General features: G+C 37.6%; 1 protein-coding gene across 6 annotated transcripts in view; it reads right to left on the bottom strand.

Annotated features, from left to right (window-relative positions):
• The window catches only part of GRIK1 (glutamate ionotropic receptor kainate type subunit 1), a 354,894-nt gene that overhangs the window by 50,966 nt on the left and 283,690 nt on the right, over window positions 1-20,238 (bottom strand). For 3 of the 6 annotated variants that reach the window (XM_074360752.1, XM_074360753.1, XM_074360756.1), the window contains exons 8-9: window positions 4,259-4,366; window positions 1,905-1,949 (exon numbers count right to left, since the gene is read on the bottom strand). In XM_074360752.1, the coding sequence (XP_074216853.1) occupies window positions 1,905-1,949; window positions 4,259-4,366 (153 nt within the window). The remainder of the gene's footprint in view (window positions 1-1,904; window positions 1,950-4,258; window positions 4,367-20,238) is intronic. The other 3 variants (XM_074360763.1, XM_074360779.1, XM_074360772.1) reach the window with 1 other exon arrangement.

Below are 20,238 nucleotides of genomic sequence, written 5' to 3'. Positions count from 1 at the left end.
CTTTCACTTTGTAAACTGGGATGAGGGGGCAGTCATTTATTATCTAGGACAGCAGAGGGAAGCATTTGAAAACGAGAGTCCAAATACAATTAAGCAAACTTTTTTTTTAAAGGTAATCCAACAAAGGGATGCTTCAGAGAGTGACTAGTATCTATCTTCCAAACCTGAAGTGTGATTCACAAAAACACAAAACCCAAAATTGCTGAGTGAAATTATCAAGTATCCAGGAAAACAAAGGTGCATCTGTTTTCTGTATGATGAGCTTCATGAATATATTTAAGAGATGAGCTTTGTAAAGATGGTCGTATCCTTCTTTTGGAAAGATTTTCAGGCAGGCTATTCTATACTGAAAATGCTCCGAGTGCAGACAAGAGCTTTTGGAATTTGAATGCAGTGGGGATGAATTCTTCTCTTTCTGGCAAAGGACCATGTGTTTGTTGTGTCTGGACACGTCTCATGTGCTAGCATCAGGTGACTGTAAGTTGTGGACGAGTAGTCACAACACAAAACAGCACACCACAGTATATACAACTTACAACGTGAGCAATGATGGATCAGCAGGAAGGAAGAGGCACAAAAGCATGGAGGAAGGAGGAAAGCCAGGAAGTGCATCCCTGGGAAGTGGGGGTGATTATTGCAGTTTAGTGACAAATAAAGGACATTCCCCTACCTGGTGTATAATTTTAGGGCTTGGATTCCATTCCCTAGGATATTTGGTTTGAATTAATTCAACATTGCATAAAGTGCCTGGAGTCTCAAGCTGGATTAGTATAATAAGTTTCTTTCGGGGCGCTATCTGTTAGCAGAGAGGAGATGGGATTGCCTTCCCTGTGCCTTTGGTAGCTTGATTTACTGAAGATTAAAACGAGGTAATTAAACCTCTGTTTTTTTTTTTTTTTTTTTTTTTTTTTTTTAACTTCGAAGCAGGACATTTTTGAGCTCATCTGTGTACTCCCAAAAGGGAGACAAGCTTTTCGACTACAGGAGAAATTGTTTACACTTTCTGTGACTTAACTGATAACTCAAAAGGTGGAAGTGACCCCAACAGCAAAACTGTTCAAATTGGACAACCTGGAGTAATTTAAGGTCCATCCATCAGTCAGCAGATATTTCAGCAAGTGGTTTAGAGAGAGAGAATGAAAGACAATGTTTGCACATCACTGTGACATTTTCCTGATCTGAACGTTTGTAATGTCTAACGTTTGCTTCTATAATAAATCTGTGCACATTCATTGACAACATGATACTGTACAATAAACTGTGAAATAGTAGGTGTTATGATTTACAAGATAATCTCATTTCCCTTGCAAAATCTCTAATGTCTTTGTCCTCTGGAAACTGTGACTCTAAAACAAATTGCGAAACAATATGCACTGACAAAGTTTTGTTTTACTGCGTAAAACAAAGATGGCTCATAAGAAAAGGGAATTTCTGAAAGTGGCTTATATTTTGTGGTGGTGATGCTGAAGGAGCTGTTCCAGTCCCTCTGAGCCTTAGCCCGTCTGACTTGTCTGATGGATCTAATCTATTGTTTTGATGTCCCGTAGGGAAAAATACTTAGTGTTTTGAGAAAGAATATAAATGGACCAGGGTCTGCTTCTGCTAAGTTACCTGCTTTCAGTCCTAATAGGGACTGATCCTGCCCCAGAGAAACAAAAATAATCTAGGGTGGAGGAATAATTAATGCATCATCATTGAATCATCTCAAGCCTGCTTCAATTCACAGGCAATGTGGTTGAGAGACTATGTATTCAACCACCCCCCTTCTCCCTTTACATGGAATATCGCCTCTAAACTGCAATCGGAGATCTACTGGTCTGGCAAAACTAGAAGGATGCAGGCTTTTCCTTTGATATTCCCCACCCCACGCCCAGATTTCCTGCAGGTTTAGTCCATGTACAAACCTTCTTCCACACTTTATATAAGTGTTTAGACACTTCGCCAGCAGCCTTGGTTATTGGAGGGAAAAATAAAAATAGCACTTAATTAAAATGGAGCATGGGAGCCAAAAGGTATCATGGTGTGTGAGTACTCACAGAGTTACAACCCCCTCCCATCGTTTGGAATCTTGCATCTTAATTCGATACAGAGCCTCAGAATAAGTACAGTAAAGAGATGAAACAAGCACTTGGGTCCCACAGAAGTTACTTCTACTTGGTGGTACAACCTGATTTTCACTTTTCCTTTCACACACACAAAAAAATCACTTAAAATTCTTTTGAATTTGCACACTATGCTGCAGAATTAAAGGGTCTTCATCATTCCTTAAGAAGACCTGTTCGAGGCATTCATAACCGAATTAGTCAATCAACACACACACACACGTGCACACACACACACTATTCCTAAATGAAAAGAAAGTGTACTTAATGACTTTTTCTTTGATTAAGGGCTTCCGGGCAGTAGAAACGACTGAAAGTGAGTAAATAGGCTTTTCTAACAGCTTTCCCTGTGGACCCCGCAAAAGGCTGACATGAAAAGATTGGACATTTCCACCCTTGGCGCCTGAGACCGATGGGTTGACTTCCCATTGCTTTAAGGCTCAATCAGCCTTCTCAGGAATTGAGCCCAAATCACCTGAAGAAAGAAAAGTTATTGCAAACAATGAAGAGATCAGAAACAAATTGAGAAAACACTTTCATCTAATTCGATTTTGCCTTTGCTGGAAAAACACCAACAGAATGTGCATACTATTGCAGAGTATAAATAGTGGGGAAAGGTAACAACAGCTCCATCTATTTCATCACACGTCTCATCCCAAAAGATGTTTCCTTAACAGCCTTTCTTCCCTTTTCAATTCTTACACTAATAGGAGTGGAGAGGGAGAGAGAAGCATGTATAGAGAGTCAGACATTAAAAAAAAAATTATAAGCTTTTAGTCCATAGCAAGTATAACTTTCCTTTCTTTTGTTCCCTGCAGCCCAAGTCCCATCTCCCATTATGGAGGCAGGTGTATGTCTTGTACTCAGAGCATGTAAACTAAGAGACAAGGAAATCAGAGTGAAGAAGGCTGAGAGAGAAGGAAGGGGAGAGAGAGAGACAGAGAGACAGCGACAGAGACAGAGAGAGGAAGAGAGGAGATGAAGAGAGAGGGCATTTTCGAAACGGGAAACCTGCATGTATAATGCGTACTCTCAAGGCTGCAAACTAATTATTTTCCTCAAACATTTCAACACTAGTGGTTACCTTCTCTCACATTCAGCCTAATTAATCTTTGTTTGTTTTAATTAAGCTATTTGGGGGTGGAGCATAGTTAGGACCTAACAAAAATGTGTCTCAGTTAACAGAAGCAACAAAACAGAAATGGAAACCTTAACTCATTTAAAAAAAAATCTATCCAAATATTTCAATTGAGTAAGTAACTGATTGCTCCCAAAGTCACTCTTTTACATTAAGTATACCTTCTTGTCCGCTACAGTGAAAAAGAAGTGCTGGATTGTAGAGTTTTGGTGTTCAGACAATTGTTTTGTGGGTTTCAAAATCTTTTTTCTTTAAGGTTCTAAAGGCAAAGCCTTCACACTATAAGTGTCAATTAATTCCGACACATAATAGTGAATGCTCAAATTGTTATAACAAAGTACACCAAGGAGGCAAATTATTTATTATAATAATAATAATATAATAATAAACTAAATAGCCTACATTTGTATTGCCCTAAATAGTAACAAAGAAGGAAATGGAAACTTTGAGATGTTGAGAATTACAACTAAAATAATCCTAAAATCAGAACTCAACATTAAAATACATTTTTTGTCATATTTCCTCCTAAAATTAAGGATGCAAAGTTAGTTTGCTTCAGTAAGCTTTTTCCATCCTACTTTATTCTGCTCCTCTGTCACCAATCTCAAAATGGAGTGCAATTAAAATTCATTTCTGAGTAACCTTTGTATGCCATTCCAAAGATAAATCATTGACAGCTTCTGATTTTCCAAGTTTAAAAACCTTTGAGAAAAGGGGCTAATGACACCCACCCATGGGGTTTTATTTATATATATATTATATATATATAAAATATAATATAATCATGCTTGCTATATAAACCAAGCACTATGTAAACATTAGCATTGCTATTAATAACACACACTTTAAAATGTGACACATTAACATCGATCTGCAGTTCTGGGAAAGGGATCTAAAAGACTGGATATAAATGAACATGCCAGGAGAATCCCTTTATTATTTCCCTACCTGTTTGTGCAATTAAAATGCATAAGCAGTGCTTTTTTTTAATTTTCACATTTATTATTGAGGAGGTTACCTTTTCAGTTCCTTCCTCTTTGAGACTAATAATGTCCAGATTGAAATCCTTCCTCAAGCCATCGGTTTTATTGAAGGTGATACGCCCAGTCAAGCCATCCCACTGAGCCTATGGACAGAAGGAACGTGGCATTACTGCTTAACACTTATCATAATTCTAACACCATCAAAACCGTAATACCTCAAATTCATCACAGTATCCAATTATTCGGTTTCATCATGGTGTTATAAACCGTTGCATTGGTTCAGTGACTTGATAGCTGAACACTTCATTGTTTTATTAGCACCCATTTATTTCGTCAGTTCTAACATCTTAACATCAGTCAAATCTGCAATAGTGGCAATCGAGACGGGCAATATGGAAAAAATGACTGTAAAATGGTCTGCACATGGAGTAAACAAAGTCTGGGAAGTCATAATATTCTGTTTTCCAAGGTCAGTCCAAATCCCTGCCAAGGTACTGCCCAGGGGAAGTACCCCCACTTTTTTTTCTCTGTGAAAAGGATATAATCCAGTGATGTATTATCAAAATTTTAGAAGGTTTGTGATTTAGGCTTTCCAGTGTCATTTGGGAATTATATTAGTTTCCTGTAGCTATTGTAGCAAATTGTCACAAGCTTGGTGGCTTAAAACAACAGAAATTTATTCTCTCAAAATGCTGGAAACCAGAGCAGAAGTCCAAAATCAGTATCACTGGGTGAAACAAAGTGTCAGCAGGGCCGTGCTCCCTCCCTCCGGAGGCTGACTCCTTGCTTCTTCCCGCTGCTGGTAGCTGCCAGCAATCCTAGTCTTGTGGCTGCCTCACTCTGATCTCTGCATCTGTGGTCACCTTGCCTTCTCCTCTTCTGTGTAATCTCCTTCTGCATCTCTCTTATAAGGACACTTGTGATTGCATTTAGGACCCATGCAAATAATCCAGGATAATTTCCCAACTCAAAAATCCTTCATTTGGAGTGATGTCACCAAGATAATGACATAGGTTGTTCCTGACTTCCTTCCCCGTTACTAGAAGAACAGCAAACAACTATTCAAGAGCAAGACACCACTGAGTGAATCATAGAACACAAGGCCGAGGCTGGCGCGAGCTCCCTGCACCACAGAGACCAAGACAAACTGCATTAGAAGGTTAAGAGAAGTATCTACATGTTGACTGCACCGCCCTTTCCCCAGGCCAGCATAGTAACATGTGGGGAGGTCTCCCCTGAGCCTCTGGCTCCTCCAGTGGGAAAAGAGAAACTGGGGGAAAACCAGCTCCCTCACCATCGTGCGTAGCTTTGCAGAAGCCCCTGCTCTGATCTCACTCCTCAGGGAAGGCAGGGGAATCTGTGGGGCTAAACCACTGGAAATTGGACTGTGATGGAGAAGTGGGGAGGGGCCTGCAGCAACCACCACAGATCTTGGCCGACCAAGTTTACACCTGCAGTGCCCAAGCAGTAATCCCAACCAGAGGCTTCACTTATCTGAAGAACCAAGTTGGGGGTGCACTCTGACCAGAGAAATAGGCAGTGTATAGATATACTAATTTGGATCCTCAAATGAGACATTCTGCTGGCCCTAGAGTCCAGTTTGCCCATATCAGGTCAAGGAGCTGAATCACAGCTCCATTTGATGTGAAGATTATTTTTTGACCCCATCTGACCAGAAAGGCTAGAGACAACTCCTAGAAGTTATGTGACCCAGTGACACTTGAACCAAAAGGTGGGTGGGCAAAGCCAATAGTTTGCAGAGCAAAGCCAGCAGCCCTGTTTGGTTAGGGAACTTGGAGTGCGGGTCAGCTTGAGTTAAGACAACAGTTACACTGGCTTCAGCACCTCTTCTCCCACTGTGCCTGGACAAGGAATCTAATTCATAGCTCCACTCATCATTGGATACAGCTTTTGTCTTGTCTGACCATGGAATCTAACCAAAGCACACAGAGTAGCCCGTCCAATAGCACTGTGTACAGTGGTATCTGAACAGAAAGCATAGTTCATAGCTTTCCCAGTCTGCAGAGCAAAGCTGGTGGCCTCACCTGACCAGGAAATCATTACACACTCTAAACAGATTTGGATCCCCAGTGAGTTGCCCAAGCCCTGGGTCTCATTGTGCTGTCCGGTCAGGGCAAAGAAGCTATTTGTAGCCCCATCTACTCCTGAACATAGTTCCTAGTTGCAACCTTCTAGTAAGCCTGGCCAGAGAATCAGGCAACCAGAGAGACCATCCTGTGGCCTTACTTGAGTAGGAAACCAAGCCACTGTCCTATCCAACTGTCCCTAGACAGTGCCACGATTCTTATCCTTATCCTTTGAGCTTGAACAGTTGCTTCTTCCCAAAATAGACCATAATAGTAGGCTCCACCTGCCCAAGGACATTGCCAGCAGACACACCCAGAAATTTAAACAAAGCTGGCTGGTAGAAAACTGTCTTTGCCAAAGCAAACCTGTAAAGTCTTGAAGAAGAGCCAAGTTACCCAAATGTGCAGATACCAATGTAAGGAATCAAGGATCACAAAACATTAGGTCAATGTGACACCACTAAAGGAAGCTAATACAGCTCTAATAACTGATTCTAATGAATAGGAATCTATGAACTGTCAGGCAAAGAATTCAGAATAATCCTCTCAAGGAAGTTTAGTGAACTACAAGAAAACAAAGAAAAAAGAACTAAACAAAATTAGGAAAATAATGCGTGAACAAAATGAGAAGTATGATAAGAAAATAACAACTATCAAACATTTTTTTTAAAAAAACAACAAAACACCAAAAAGAAACTCCAGAGTTGAAAAGTAGAATGACTGAACTGAAGAATTCAACAGAGAGTTTCAACAGTAGACTTGACCATGCAGAAGAAAGAATCAATGACCTGGAAGACAAGACATCCAAAATTACCCAGTCAGAGGAGCAAAAATAATTTTTAAAAAGGTGAAAAAAGCCTATGGGAGTTTTGGGACACAATAAAAAGAAACAATATTCGCATTATGGGAATTCCAGAAGGAAAGGGGAAAAAGAAAGGGACAGAAAGTATATCTAGAGCAGTAGTAGCTGCAAACTTCCTGAACCTGGGGAGAAAAATGGACATCCAGATCCATTAGGCCCTAAGGACCCCAAATAGGTTGAACCCAAATAAGGCTCTTTATAATTAAACTGTCAAAAGTCAAAGAGAGCATTTTTTTTTAGAGAAAGGATGTTTTATTTTATACATGTTTAACTATGTAGTATATATCTATATAGGATAGTTTTATATATACATATATCTGTGTGCATATATATATATATATATATATATATATATATATATATATATATATAAAATGGTAACACACACACATTCAAGACAATACTTTCAGTGGTTCAGATAACATAAAGCACAAAGATTTAAAATAACATTTAATAATTATGAAAGTTTTCGTAATTGAGAGCCACCAGCTGAACAGTGTATTGTGTCATTGGTTTCTATTTCTATGGACCAAGCCATAGCAGATGGCTTATGGAAACAGTTTCTAAGAAAACACTTTCAATTTTACCAATTCAATCTTTTCAGACATTATCTCAACTGATATAAGAAAATTAATAATGATGTATAAAAATCACTATCAATGTTATTCTAATTTGTTCAATAAGGTTGTAAATTGAAAACTATAACAATATTCATTTTCTTCCCTCTGGAAATAAGATGCTCTTCAGAATAATTTATTACCTGTTGATGACTTTTATCTGTCTTACATGTAAGTTATACTTAAGAATTGAATAACTATATTGAATTTGTATTTTCCATTTTTTTATTGAAGTACAGTTAATTTACAATATTATATTAGCTTCAGGTGTAAAACATAGTGATTCAATATTTTTATAGCTTCTACCCCATTTAAAGTAATTACAAAACAATGGCTATATTTTCCTGTTCTGTACAATATATCCTTGTTGCTTATCTATTTAATACATAGCAGTTCATATCTTTTAATCCCATACCCCTATTATACCTCTCCTCCCTTCCCTCTCCCTACTGGTAACTATTAGTTTGTTCTCTATGAATCTGCTTCTGTTTTGTTATATAATTCATTTGTTTTCATTTTTTTAGATTCCATGTATAAGTGGTAGCATAGAGTACTTATCTTCCTCTATCTGATTTATTTCACTATGCATAATGCCCTCCAGGTCCATCCATGTTGTTACAAATGGCAGCATTTCATTCTTTCCCGTGGCTAAGTAATATTCCATTGTGTACGTGTGTGTGTGTGTGTGTGTGTGTGTGTGTGTGTGTGTGTGAGTGAGTGTATGTGTGAGTGTGTGTGTATGTATATATATATACTGAGCCTTCTGTATCCATTCATCTGTTGATGGACACTTAGGTTGCTTTCATATCTTGGCTATTGTAAGTAATGCTTTTATGACATTGGAATGTACATATCTTTTCAAATTAATGTTTTTGTTTTCAAAGGATTTTAAAAACCACAAGAGAAAGAGAGTAGTTACATACAAGGGGAATTCCATAAAACTATTGGTAGATTTCTCAACAGAAACTTTTCAGGCCAAGAGAGAATGAGATGACATATTCAAAATATTAAAAGAAAATAACTGTCAGCCAAGAATTCTACACCTGGTGAACCTGTTCTTCAGAAATAAAGGAGGAATAGGACTTTCCTCAGCAAATAAAGTCTAAGGAAGTTCATTACCACTAGACCTGCCTTATAAGAAATGCTAAAGGGACTTCTTTGAGTGGTAGAAAAAGAATGTTAGTATCATAAAAACATAAAATAGTGGATGTTAGCTGAATCTACTGTGATAATCAGTTCACAATATATATAAATTGAACCATCATGCTGTTCACCTTAAACTTATACAGTGATGTATGCCAATTATTTCTCAAAAAAACTGGGAAAAAAGACACATGAAAGAATCCCTCTCAGCCATGAGAGGACACAGCAAGAGGGCAGCCATTTGCAAACCAGAAAGAGCTTGCACGGAGAATCCAACCCTGCTGGCACCCTGATCTTAGACTTCCAGCCTCCCGGACTGTAAGAAATAAATGCTTTTTATTTAAAGAAAAATCTTTCCTTTAATCATGTAGGCAAAAAAAAAAAAAGTCATTTTTGGCTATATAAGGTAACACTTGCAGATTCCAGAGAGATTGGGACATGGATATCTTTTAGGGGAGCCACTATTCAGCCTTCTACAAGTATCAACATCATTTTAAGAACTAAAAACCACAGCAGTCTGCCCTTCACAGAACTCACATGGGAGATCTTTGGTAGTTTCATTAAATTAAAAAAACAATTGTGATCCCAGAGAGTCTTGAGCTGCAATCACAAAGTGATTTTTTGGGCAAATTTGCCTAATTTGAGTTGCCTTACAGATGAGGAGAAAGGAGAGCTCAGTCATTTGTATACACTTAGCTGTTTTTCCTCTCCTCACTGCACCAAATTCATCAGATACGTGTAAGATGTGAAAAAGGTTCTGAGAGTTACACTCTGTCCACACTGTTCATGCCATATGTGAGTGTTGAATATATTTACCCATTTGGCCAAGAGGCAGAGCATTGCAGTGGAAAGAGTATGAGCTTATCACAGAGCCGGTTTTAAATCTCTGAGGTATGACTTCAGGCAAGTTACTTAACCTGAAACTGGGTTATCTCAGATTTCAGTGTTTATTAATGCAGGGTTTTTGAGAGATTTAAATCAAACTTAACACAATTCTTAAAACATTGAAAACATTTACACTTTTGGCAGTGATTGTTTTTACAACTCCCTTTTATTTTCCTTCCCCACATTCATAACTGTAGTATTTGGCTTTTATTACCTCATGTGTCAGGTCTCATATATGTAGTCTTTTCTGATCTCTTCTGTATTTCATTTTATGAATCAACATTAGATTCATTGTCCCAAAGTACAATTCCATAACCATGCAATTTCCTTCAGCATATAAAGTACATAATGGATTTATGTCACCTATAAAGGAGCTTAAACCTTGGTTTTACATTTGAAGTTGTGATGGTTGATTTTTTTGTGTGTCAACTTGACTGAGCCATGGGATGCTCAGTTACCTGATGAAACATAATCTCTGGGTGTGACTATGAAGGTGTTTCTATTTGAATCAATGGATGAATAAACCAAATTGCCCTCCCCAATGTAAGCAGGCATTATCTAATCCACTGAGAGCCTGACTAGGACAAACAACAAAGAGACAGAGGAAGAGAAAGTTTGCTTTCCCTGCCTGACCGAGCTGACTGGGACTTCCATCGTTGGTGCTCCTGGTTCTCATCTTCTCAGTGCCAGAAAGTATCTGGGAATACAGAACCTAGCAGTTTACAGTTTAGTAGGAACAAGCACACATTAATATATTTCAATGAAGCAACTAAGTGTGAGGATAAAAATGTGCACACAGTAACTGAAGGAAGAAGTATGGATTCTACTTACTCCAACGGCAAAAAGACAAAGCCCCAATGGAACATTCTTGGAAGAAAGAATGCCTAAGCTCTCAAAAGCTTAGAAACTAGTTGGTCAAGCAAAGATTCACAGCCTGAGTAAAATCATGAAATACAGAATAAATTATATTAGTCATGGTTCCATAGAGAGGTCAGGAATGATGAGAAATGAGCCTGGGAAGGCAAGTAGATGTCTGTTCGTAAAAGGTGTTGTGAATCATATTAATATGCTCGGACTTTGCTCTATAGACATTTGGGGATCACTGGAAGGTTTCAAGACTAGGATTTTCATGGGCAGATGTACATTAGAGGGAGATCATTTTGACAGAACTGGGGAGGATGACTCAGAGAAAGTCAAGATTGTAAACAGGAGGTTGACCAGCAGGTAGTTCTCAGAGAACAAAATTTATGGAAACATTCATGTGTCTACATAAGAACATAGGGATGGCATAGCTCCTTCATCTCCCTGTCCCAATAACTTGTACAACATTAAGTATTAATAGGAAGAGTTTGATAGCAGGATAGACAGGTTTTCTTGAAGAAAGCATTGCTATTAAAATTCTTACATAGAGAGTATTTTATGGAATCAACTTGTTGGGAACAAACACAACTAGCACAAAACATTTTTCTAGGTACCATTCAGATGGAATGGCTATCATGACAGAAGTACATGTTATCACTTGATAATGCTGGAAGTTAAATCAAATTAATGTCAGAAAATGATATGTGGACAGGGAAAGCCTACAACTCTCAACCGAGCTGTTTATATGGCCAAACAAGATGTGAGTTAAAGTGCTGTGATGCATAAAGAGAAATGCATTTTCAGAACCTAAAACTTTGCCTTCAGAGTTTATGGCCAAGGAAGACAGACTATAATCCCAAACATTAATACTAGCTTTAAAAAGAGGATGGCATATTTTTTATGGTCAATAGTAGCATCTGTTGTTACACTTTCTGAGATATAAGTAATCACATTCTCTGCACTGAGACAAAAAAAAAAAAATCAATATCGAAGGCAAGTAGGGAGCATCCTCTTGTGTGTATTTAAGTACATCTCCCAAAATTGCAACTTCCTTTTCCTCCTCATCACATCCCAGTTCTACTTTTTGAACTCGGGTCACTCCTTTCTTTATTTTGCAAGTCAAAAGCTGGCTTCATCCACTGATGTGTTAACTGAGAGTTAGTAAATAAGCTACTGCATTAAGGTGATAACAACCACCTGAGAGTGGAGAACAATTTATCTATGACTTTGGTTCAGTGGAAATCTCTACTGAGTTAAAGGTTTGGACTAAGTCAATTTTCAAACCTCTTCTTCATGCTTTTAAAAATGTATGGTTCTAACCTTTCTTCTGACATGTTTGGAAGGAGGTAGTTATCTCCAGTAAGCTCTATAGGATTTTCAGAAAGCTTTTTCCTAAAGGCAACTTTTCCTTTATGGAGGTCATGCTGTGAGTCAATTCAACACATTGTCCAGAGTTTATGGAGCTCTCTAAAAATGAACAGAAATTGGTAGCATTTATCTTTTAATATAGCACATGGATCATAGTAGGATCTTAAAACCCAGTTCAGAAATCCAGTTTTATTTCCAATTAGTTAATCTATTGTGCCCCTTTGTTTAGATTCTGTTGCACTAGTTTTATTCTTGAATTCAGTGTTCCAGTCACTGGAGCAGAGTAATTCCCACCTCTCGTTTCTCTTCCCTGCTTATCCAAGTGGCAAGAGTCCCCTTTTCATGCTCTAACAGTGCTTCCTTCCCTGCCTCAGATGTCTACAAAGACTCCCTGCCTGGTTCTTTACTGAACTATCTTTTGACCTTCAAAGCCAAGTTCTCCTAACTGCTGCAATTACCTGTGTCTTTCTGCTTCCCATCCCTAGATGAATATTTCTGTATATGTTTTTTCCCAAACTAATTGTTGACAAGCATTTATTAAATCACCAATGCATTATTGATCAGGGTGAATAGACAGTGACTAATTCCTGGATATGATAAATAAAATCCATAAGGAATCCATTTTCTGGGATAATGCTGAAGCATATACAATTTAGATAATGATATATAATTATATTAGTCATAATTACCATTTACTTGCCTTATGTAGAAGCATTTGCACAAGGGACAATTATAGTATACTTAACTGAAAACAATACTTAAACTATTGTCCCTATTTTAGGAAATAGCTTTAATTTCTACCCTGCGTTAGACCTCTTGACAGCAACTGCTTAATAGCAAGTGTATCAAATGGTGTGATTTTCTTTTCTCTTATCAGACACATTATTTGATGGCCAACAGACAAAAATCAAGAGATAAAAAAGAAAAAAAAGTTTTCATTAATGTCTTATTTGTATGCTCTTTCTCAAGATGATATTTATTTTCTGAATAAATTATATATATTTTAGTATCAAGAAAGTAAGTGGCTAGCATTTAACTCTAGGCTGTTGTAATAGTCAGTTTTTATCTTCATTTAGTTAAAATGATTTATTTTAATCATTTTCCCTGAAAGGGACTTAAATATGTAAAAGAAGATAAAGGCTCCATTCCTAGAGTTTTCCCTGACACAGCCATTCTCGTTTGGCACAGGGAGGAAATTGTTTTCTATTGAGAGACAGACTTTTCTTTTCTTTTCTTTTTTTTTTTTTTTGAGAGCTAGAGAGAATGTGCTTTTCTCTGTTTCTGTTGTATTTTTCTTTCTGTTTATTTTCTTCCAATTCTGTGTTTTGATTCAGAGTTTTTCTCAAGTCTGTCAGGCTGAAAATATCTTGCCTAATTCATGCTTTGAGCAATTTTCTTTTCCCCAAAACTGGCTGCAGGGACCAGTAGCTCCTTGTCTGGTCCCAGATCCCTGGGCCATCTCCCCAGCATCATCTCCACTGCTTAGTCAAGGGTGCCCTCTGGGCTCCAGAAGCCTCTGGTTTGGGCCATGACCAGGTCTAGGGACTAGTGGGTACTTGGAGAACACAGTCAGGAGAGCACCCTGTGTGTATGTGAATCTGATTTACACAAGTTGTTCTCCATTGTGGGCAATGATAATTGAGAATCTGAAGTTTTATTCTGATTATGTGGTGATCTGCCAGGTAGATGAAGGTAATCTTATTCTCCATCTGTACGGTGAGAAGAACTGATGATCTGGTTTGTAGCCTTTTTCTCTTGTTTGAGCGAGACTGCATCTCAGAACCACCCTTTCAATTCTGTCCCCATGAATTTTTGTTCCATGTTTACTTTCAACCCATGGCAAAGGTTATAGAGCTGAAGCCTCTGCCCTCAATGACTCTGTCCTGTCCTGTGTCCTGTGTCTGGAGATGAGAAAAGTCTTTTCCCCTCATTGTGTGAGTGTGAAATTTATTTCTTCTTCCAGAAAATATAAGTAACTTAGATTATAAAACCTTACAAATTTAAGGATTGCTTTTTTTGTTTACATATTTGCTTGCTTATATTAGTGTTCCCAGGGTTCCCATAACACAAACAGAAGTTTTAATGTATTTGATGTGTCGTCCTTAAAAAAAATCAGAAATTGTTTGTTCAGGAACATTTTTATGTAAAAACCCAAGTTTCTATAACCAAAGTGCATCTTGGGCCATAGTTAATTGATTTTAAAAATGAAATTTAAAAAAAAAGGACTAAAATGCCATTTCATGGCTTTCCCCTAATTTTTTTTCACTAAGATTTATAGTTCAAGTGAAATTTTTTTACAGATTTGTTCTTTGTTTTCTGATGAAGAGACTAGTTAACCTGAACTTCCTAAACTTCATACATGGGCTTACTGATTAGAAAAGATAGCAATGCTACATAATGCTTAAAATTAAGAAGATGTAAAGTTATGTATGTCATTTTATTAAATTGGATTCTGACAAAATTTTATATCAACAGCAATCATGCTTTGTGATGTATCACTTTAAACATAGTTCCCAAGCTCCTTACTAAATTTAAGAGCATGAGCTAGTGTTAAACCAAGTTATTTTATGAATAATTTTTGGCTATGTGGATAGTTTCTAGTAAGAGATAATGCTGACATATTGATCACCATATATATGTATGTACATATATACTTGCATTTCTTTATATATATTATTATTTGTATATGTTATAGGGAAGCTAATGAACATGTTCATTTTTGCCACTTTGAGAAATGTATTCAAAGAATGTTTGGTCCTAGGGGGTTGTATTATGGATGCTCAAGCACATAACTTTTGCATATAAACTTCTGTTTACAAAGTAAAGAGAAAATATGTACCAAATTACAGAAAAAGTTATAGTGAACAGAAAAGCATCAGTATGTGTAGCACAGAAGGTTTGAGGGAACTGAATTTTGTTTGCATTGAAGTGTAGTATCTGCACATAATGAGTCTGGATAAAAGCAAAGAAATGTGTCAAAAAATTGGCAAAGTTTGCTCAGTTTTGCTGGGTTTATTAGTAAGGCACAAATTTTAATTTTGTGAATACGTTTATGCCAAAAGCTATACGAATGTTAGACGAGTTTTGTTCTACTTATTTTAAAATGACAACTGGTCTTGGAGTACTTAATCTGATCTTAACAAGAAGACATGACATTTATAATTTACCTTCCATGTAATCTGCTCAGATAGACTTTTGTTATCACCAAGTGTTTTCTGCTTTATCCTCATGTTTGAAGACTTTGCTATAAACGATGGACTGGAAACTGGGCCTTTTTCAAAGAATGGAATCTTACAGCCTCATGGAAAACTGGTGCCAAATACTCTTACTGTTGGCACTTTAAGAAATAGATTTACTGGTACAGACTTTGGAGCTTAAGGTGATGTCACTCAGACAACTGAGACAGTAGCAGAGCACTGAATCGGAACTTCCAGGGCTCTTTTTAGGTGGACATTATGAAGACATTATGAACCCAGGATGCTGACCCAACATCTGAATGTACAAGACTTAAGTAAGATTGAATGAATAGTGGAGGGAAACCTAATTGAGGTTATTTGGTTTTGAGTATTGTCGATATGTTTTTAAATGTTCTGTTAAGGAAGTGGAGATATCCCTTATCTTTAACCCTCAGTGTAGTAACCTATAAATGACACAGTCTTTATATGGTAACTTACTCTCTCTCCTCCTCAGAATTCAGTAACAACTTACTAGCTTTTATGGCAATGTGATTATTTGCATAAATTCAACAAACATCTGTCTTCTATCTTTACCAGGACACAGTTGGAACCATTGGTTGTATAAATAAGGTCATGCCAAGATTGCCATATCTGAGAACAAATCTCGTTTGATCAGATATCGCAAACCCATCACTAAGGAACAAGTGTTCTTTATATATAGAACCAAGATCCAGAAGGCCCTCTCAGGAAACTGGTCTGTTATTTGCTCTAAGGTTTACAGAATCTTAGACTTACAGGTGATAAGGAAAGTCATTTCCTGGCAGGATAGGAAATCTACCAGGTGTAGGATCCCTTAAAGAGAGTGAAATTCACCAAAATGTGTAGGTACTCTAGGGATACTGAGAAGATGAGTTTCTTGGATTTAGTTTATTACCCTTGTGTGGTAGGGGGAATAATGACTCTAATCCCAAGGGTCCATGTCCTAATCCTCAGAACCTAGAATGTAGCAAAAGGGATTTTACTGATGTGATCAAGTTAAGGATCTGAAAATGAGATCATATTGAATTATCTGGGTGGCCCCAATATAATCACAAGGGTCTTTATACAGGAGACTCAGGAGAAGTCAGACAGACAGAAGCAGAGGGACAGAGAGAAGGAGACTGAACGATGCTACATCACCAGCTTTGAAGGTGGAGGAAAGAATCCACAAACCAAGGATTACAGGTGGCCTCCAGGGGCTGGAAAAGGCAAGGGAACTGATTTTCACCTAGAGCCTCCAGAAGGAACCAGCCCTGCCTGTATCTTGGCTTTAGCCCAGTGAGACCTGTGTCAGACTTCTGAGCTCAGAATTATAAGAGAATAAATTTGTATTGTTTTAAACCACCAAGTTTATGGTGATTTGTTTAAGCAGCAATGGAAAACTAATATACCAGTAAGAGCCACAAAAACATTTGTGGAACAAGAGAAGTTTATGAAAATGCAATCAGAGATCCTTTTTGAAATTTCCATGTAGAAGTTAATTTTCTGACCTTAGTAGCTTCTTAAAACAGATGCTCTGAATCTGCTGGCTTTACTCAAAGAGGTTAATCAAAGCTCTTACTGCACCCATGTAAATTAATTAGGTCCAAATACAGTAACACCAGACTTTTTTTGTAACATGAATAATCTTCAGAGATCATTTATGATACAAGTGGGGACGGTTGAGAAAATTATCTAAAACTTGGAAATGAAATAAAAGGATGACTGCATTGCTCTTAAGGTCATATGGGATCATTGTCTAACCCCAATGATCCAAGGATGATTTCATTCTCTAGGGGACTATACTTTCGTTTGTTTTCCTATTTTCTATCATTTAGGGTCAAGACTATGCAATTATACGTTAACTTGTAGACTTTTTTGACCAATAGAGATACAAATAATTTATGTCTGGTACAAAAGATAACCTCAAAGGTTGTGGTTTTATTGTTCTGTAGGACAATAATCAGTTTTAAATCTAACTCAGCATTCTTATTTCAGTTAGCCTCTCTTGGGTGGACTATATAGTCACTGTTCCTTTCGTTCTTCTTTGAACCAGCTTGACTGTCCTGTTGGTTCCGTCATTAGGGAGTTAAGTGTATTTTTGGCACATACTAATTTACTTTTACATGAGAGTCATGCTGATAACTTTACAACGTTATATATTGACAAATGCTAAGTGGCCTACATGTATTATCTCATTTGATTCTTCCAGCTAAGATAAGTAGGATTGTCCCCATTTTAATGAAGAGGAAAGAGATCCTACAGTCAGTAAGCAGCACTGAAGGGATTCGGAACCAGGTCTGCTTCAGGGTCTTCCTCCTGCACCACACTTTTTTCCTATGAATAAGGTCATGAGAAAGGAAACAAAGATGAGTGGCTCCCATTTTAAATCCTCACACTGGACTTTGTATGGGTCATGAGGAGAAGATATTCTCAAACCAAGAAAATAAAAATAAATGGAATAGGAAAGATAAACAAAAATGTTAAATCAGCATGAAGAAGTTAAATCAGACTTCCCACTAACTCAGTGGCATGTTTGAAGCCTGCGTTACCAAACTGACTCAACTTGCTGGGTTTAATTCAAAAGTCTCTGCCCTGGCTCCCAGGATCCCATTTCTCAGTTTCTGTGCTTCATCTATGCAGAGCAGCCTCTCCTGAAAGTTAGTATCACACAACTGGAAAGTGTTGTCAGCCTGAGTCAAAACAAAAGAAGCCTTCAGCCTCTTTTGTGCAGTTCCCTTCTCAGGGGTCCAGGGACGACTGGAATTGATACACAGGATTCTGATGGCTATCAGGGTTCAGAGCAAGGGGAACGTACAGAAAGTGTCTGAACTTCTGGTTTTACACTAGTTGGTAGAAATGCCTCTAATTTTCCTCTATCACTGCCCTTTCTTGCTCTTTAAAACCCCATTTTACTCATCTACCGGTGGATTAAATGGGTCTCAGGATGGTCCTACTTCCTAGGATTTCCGTTTTGGATTTGCCTGTGTGTGGCTGTTCATTGACTTTTTACTGTAAATGTTGGTGACTTTTGCTGACTTAAAATTTAAAAACTGTGAAGCATGTTTTGAAGTAATTTATCTTCAGTCTCAATGAGTCTCCTCCCTCGGAGCCTTCTTCCCAGATAACCCCTGGATTCCCCTCTCTTCAGTACTTTGTCTTCTTTATTTTTCATCAAGCTGAAAATACCACTATTCTGTTAGTCTGAGATATCAGTGATGCCCTGACTTTTATAAAGCACATCACATGGCAATATGTGACAGAACAAATATGTGGTTCAGAAAACCATGTGATAAATGAGAAGTTTTCAAGTAAAACAGAAAGATTTAATAAAATCATAAATCGATGTGATTTTAGCAGCCTAACAAAAAAAAATCACATATTGCATTTTAAAATTTTAAAAATACTGCTAAGAGGCACTTCACTGGTTTGCTTATTATTCACAAAAAATTGTCATAAAACTGGCTTTGTAAATAAGATGCCTTTCAATAGAGTGATGGTTAATTTTAATTGTTAGCATGTTTTAATGTCTGAGCCTGATGTATTAGGAAGGGCTTGACTTTGGGATCAAGCGACATGGGATTAGCTGGGTGACCATGGGCAAGTCACTTAACTTCTTCAAGCTCCATCAGCAAAAATTAATACTATCTTTGACTAGTTGTTGTAAAGATCGAAAGAGATAATCCTTTAAAGCATCTAGAAGAGTATCATCAGATGGAGGCTCAATTAAAACCCAGTTCCTTTATCATCTTGACCTAGTTAGAAATTCCTCCAGTCTTCTCACAGGTACATGAGCACTCTAAACTACTTTGCAATGATCCTTGTTTTATCTCAGAGCCTTCCTTTATGCTGGTCATCAGTGAAAAACCAACTCCCTTCCTACATCATCAATTATATTAGTGCAGTGGCTGTCAAAGTCTAATGAGCATAGAATCAGTGGGACACTTGTTTGAGGTAAGAGCCAGAGATCTGATTTTTTTTTCTTTTTTACAATCACTTCTCTTAGTTTTGATGAAGGAGGTCCTCACACTATACTCCAGGAATCACTGAGACAAAGCTCAAAGCTTGCCAATTCCATAGAACTTTTATTACCTGTATTTGCTGAACAATCTCACCAAACAATCATCAATCAGCAAACAATTATAGATTCTGATTCCAGTGAAGGACTTCACACTCTGATGATTAAGGTATCTATCTTATCTATCAGTCTATCAATCTAGCTAGCTAGCTATCATCCATTTATCCGTCATCTATCCATTATCTGTCTATCTGTCTGTCTGTCTGTCTGTCTGTCTATCTATCTATCATCTGTCTATCTATGTAGAGGAAGTGTATAGTATATAATTGAAAAGTAAATGAGTGTCACTGATAAAAATTTTAAAGAATTGGGAAAAAAGAGCTATGCCTGGTATGATCAGTGCAGTTTTTAGAAGAAGATGGAGATTGAACTAGTCCTTGAGGATAAGCAGGGTTTTAAAAACTGCATGTTCTTAAGTCTCTCAGTATAGTATGGATCTAGCGAAATACTGTCATCATGTGGTTTGGCATGTACTGATTGGATCCTATACCCCTATATTCCAAGATGTTTTTAGAAATAATACAGGCCCCTCTGGGAGAAGACTTTTTGGTGTATTGTAGGCAAAGGAGATCCACTCAGTCTTTTCAGAGTCTATGCTTGCCTTGAGAAAATAGATTTGTCCCCAAAGATCCTGATTGTTATCATTGTTCTTGGGGTCACACAGATCTCACAGGTCCTTTATTAGGATCTAGTACATCAGTCCCTAGCATGGCCCCAAACCAATTTATTTTTTTTGCCAGTGTTCCATCAATGGAGCACTACTCTGGTGATAGATTAGATTCCATGGCAGGGCCACACAGTGCAAAGCTTGTACATTAATGTGGAGACGAATGAAGGCTGGAAGTTTCAGCCCTATGCCCGTGGTCCTGGGAATCCTATGTGCAGTCAGTCCTGGAAGCATTTACAAAGATCTGCAGGCT

This window comes from Camelus bactrianus, chromosome 1, assembly GCF_048773025.1.
Source record: "Camelus bactrianus isolate YW-2024 breed Bactrian camel chromosome 1, ASM4877302v1, whole genome shotgun sequence".
Taxonomy (NCBI): domain Eukaryota; kingdom Metazoa; phylum Chordata; class Mammalia; order Artiodactyla; family Camelidae; genus Camelus; species Camelus bactrianus.
The sequence above is the reverse complement of the archived record's forward strand: the minus strand, read 5'-3'. Positions and strand labels throughout refer to the sequence as shown.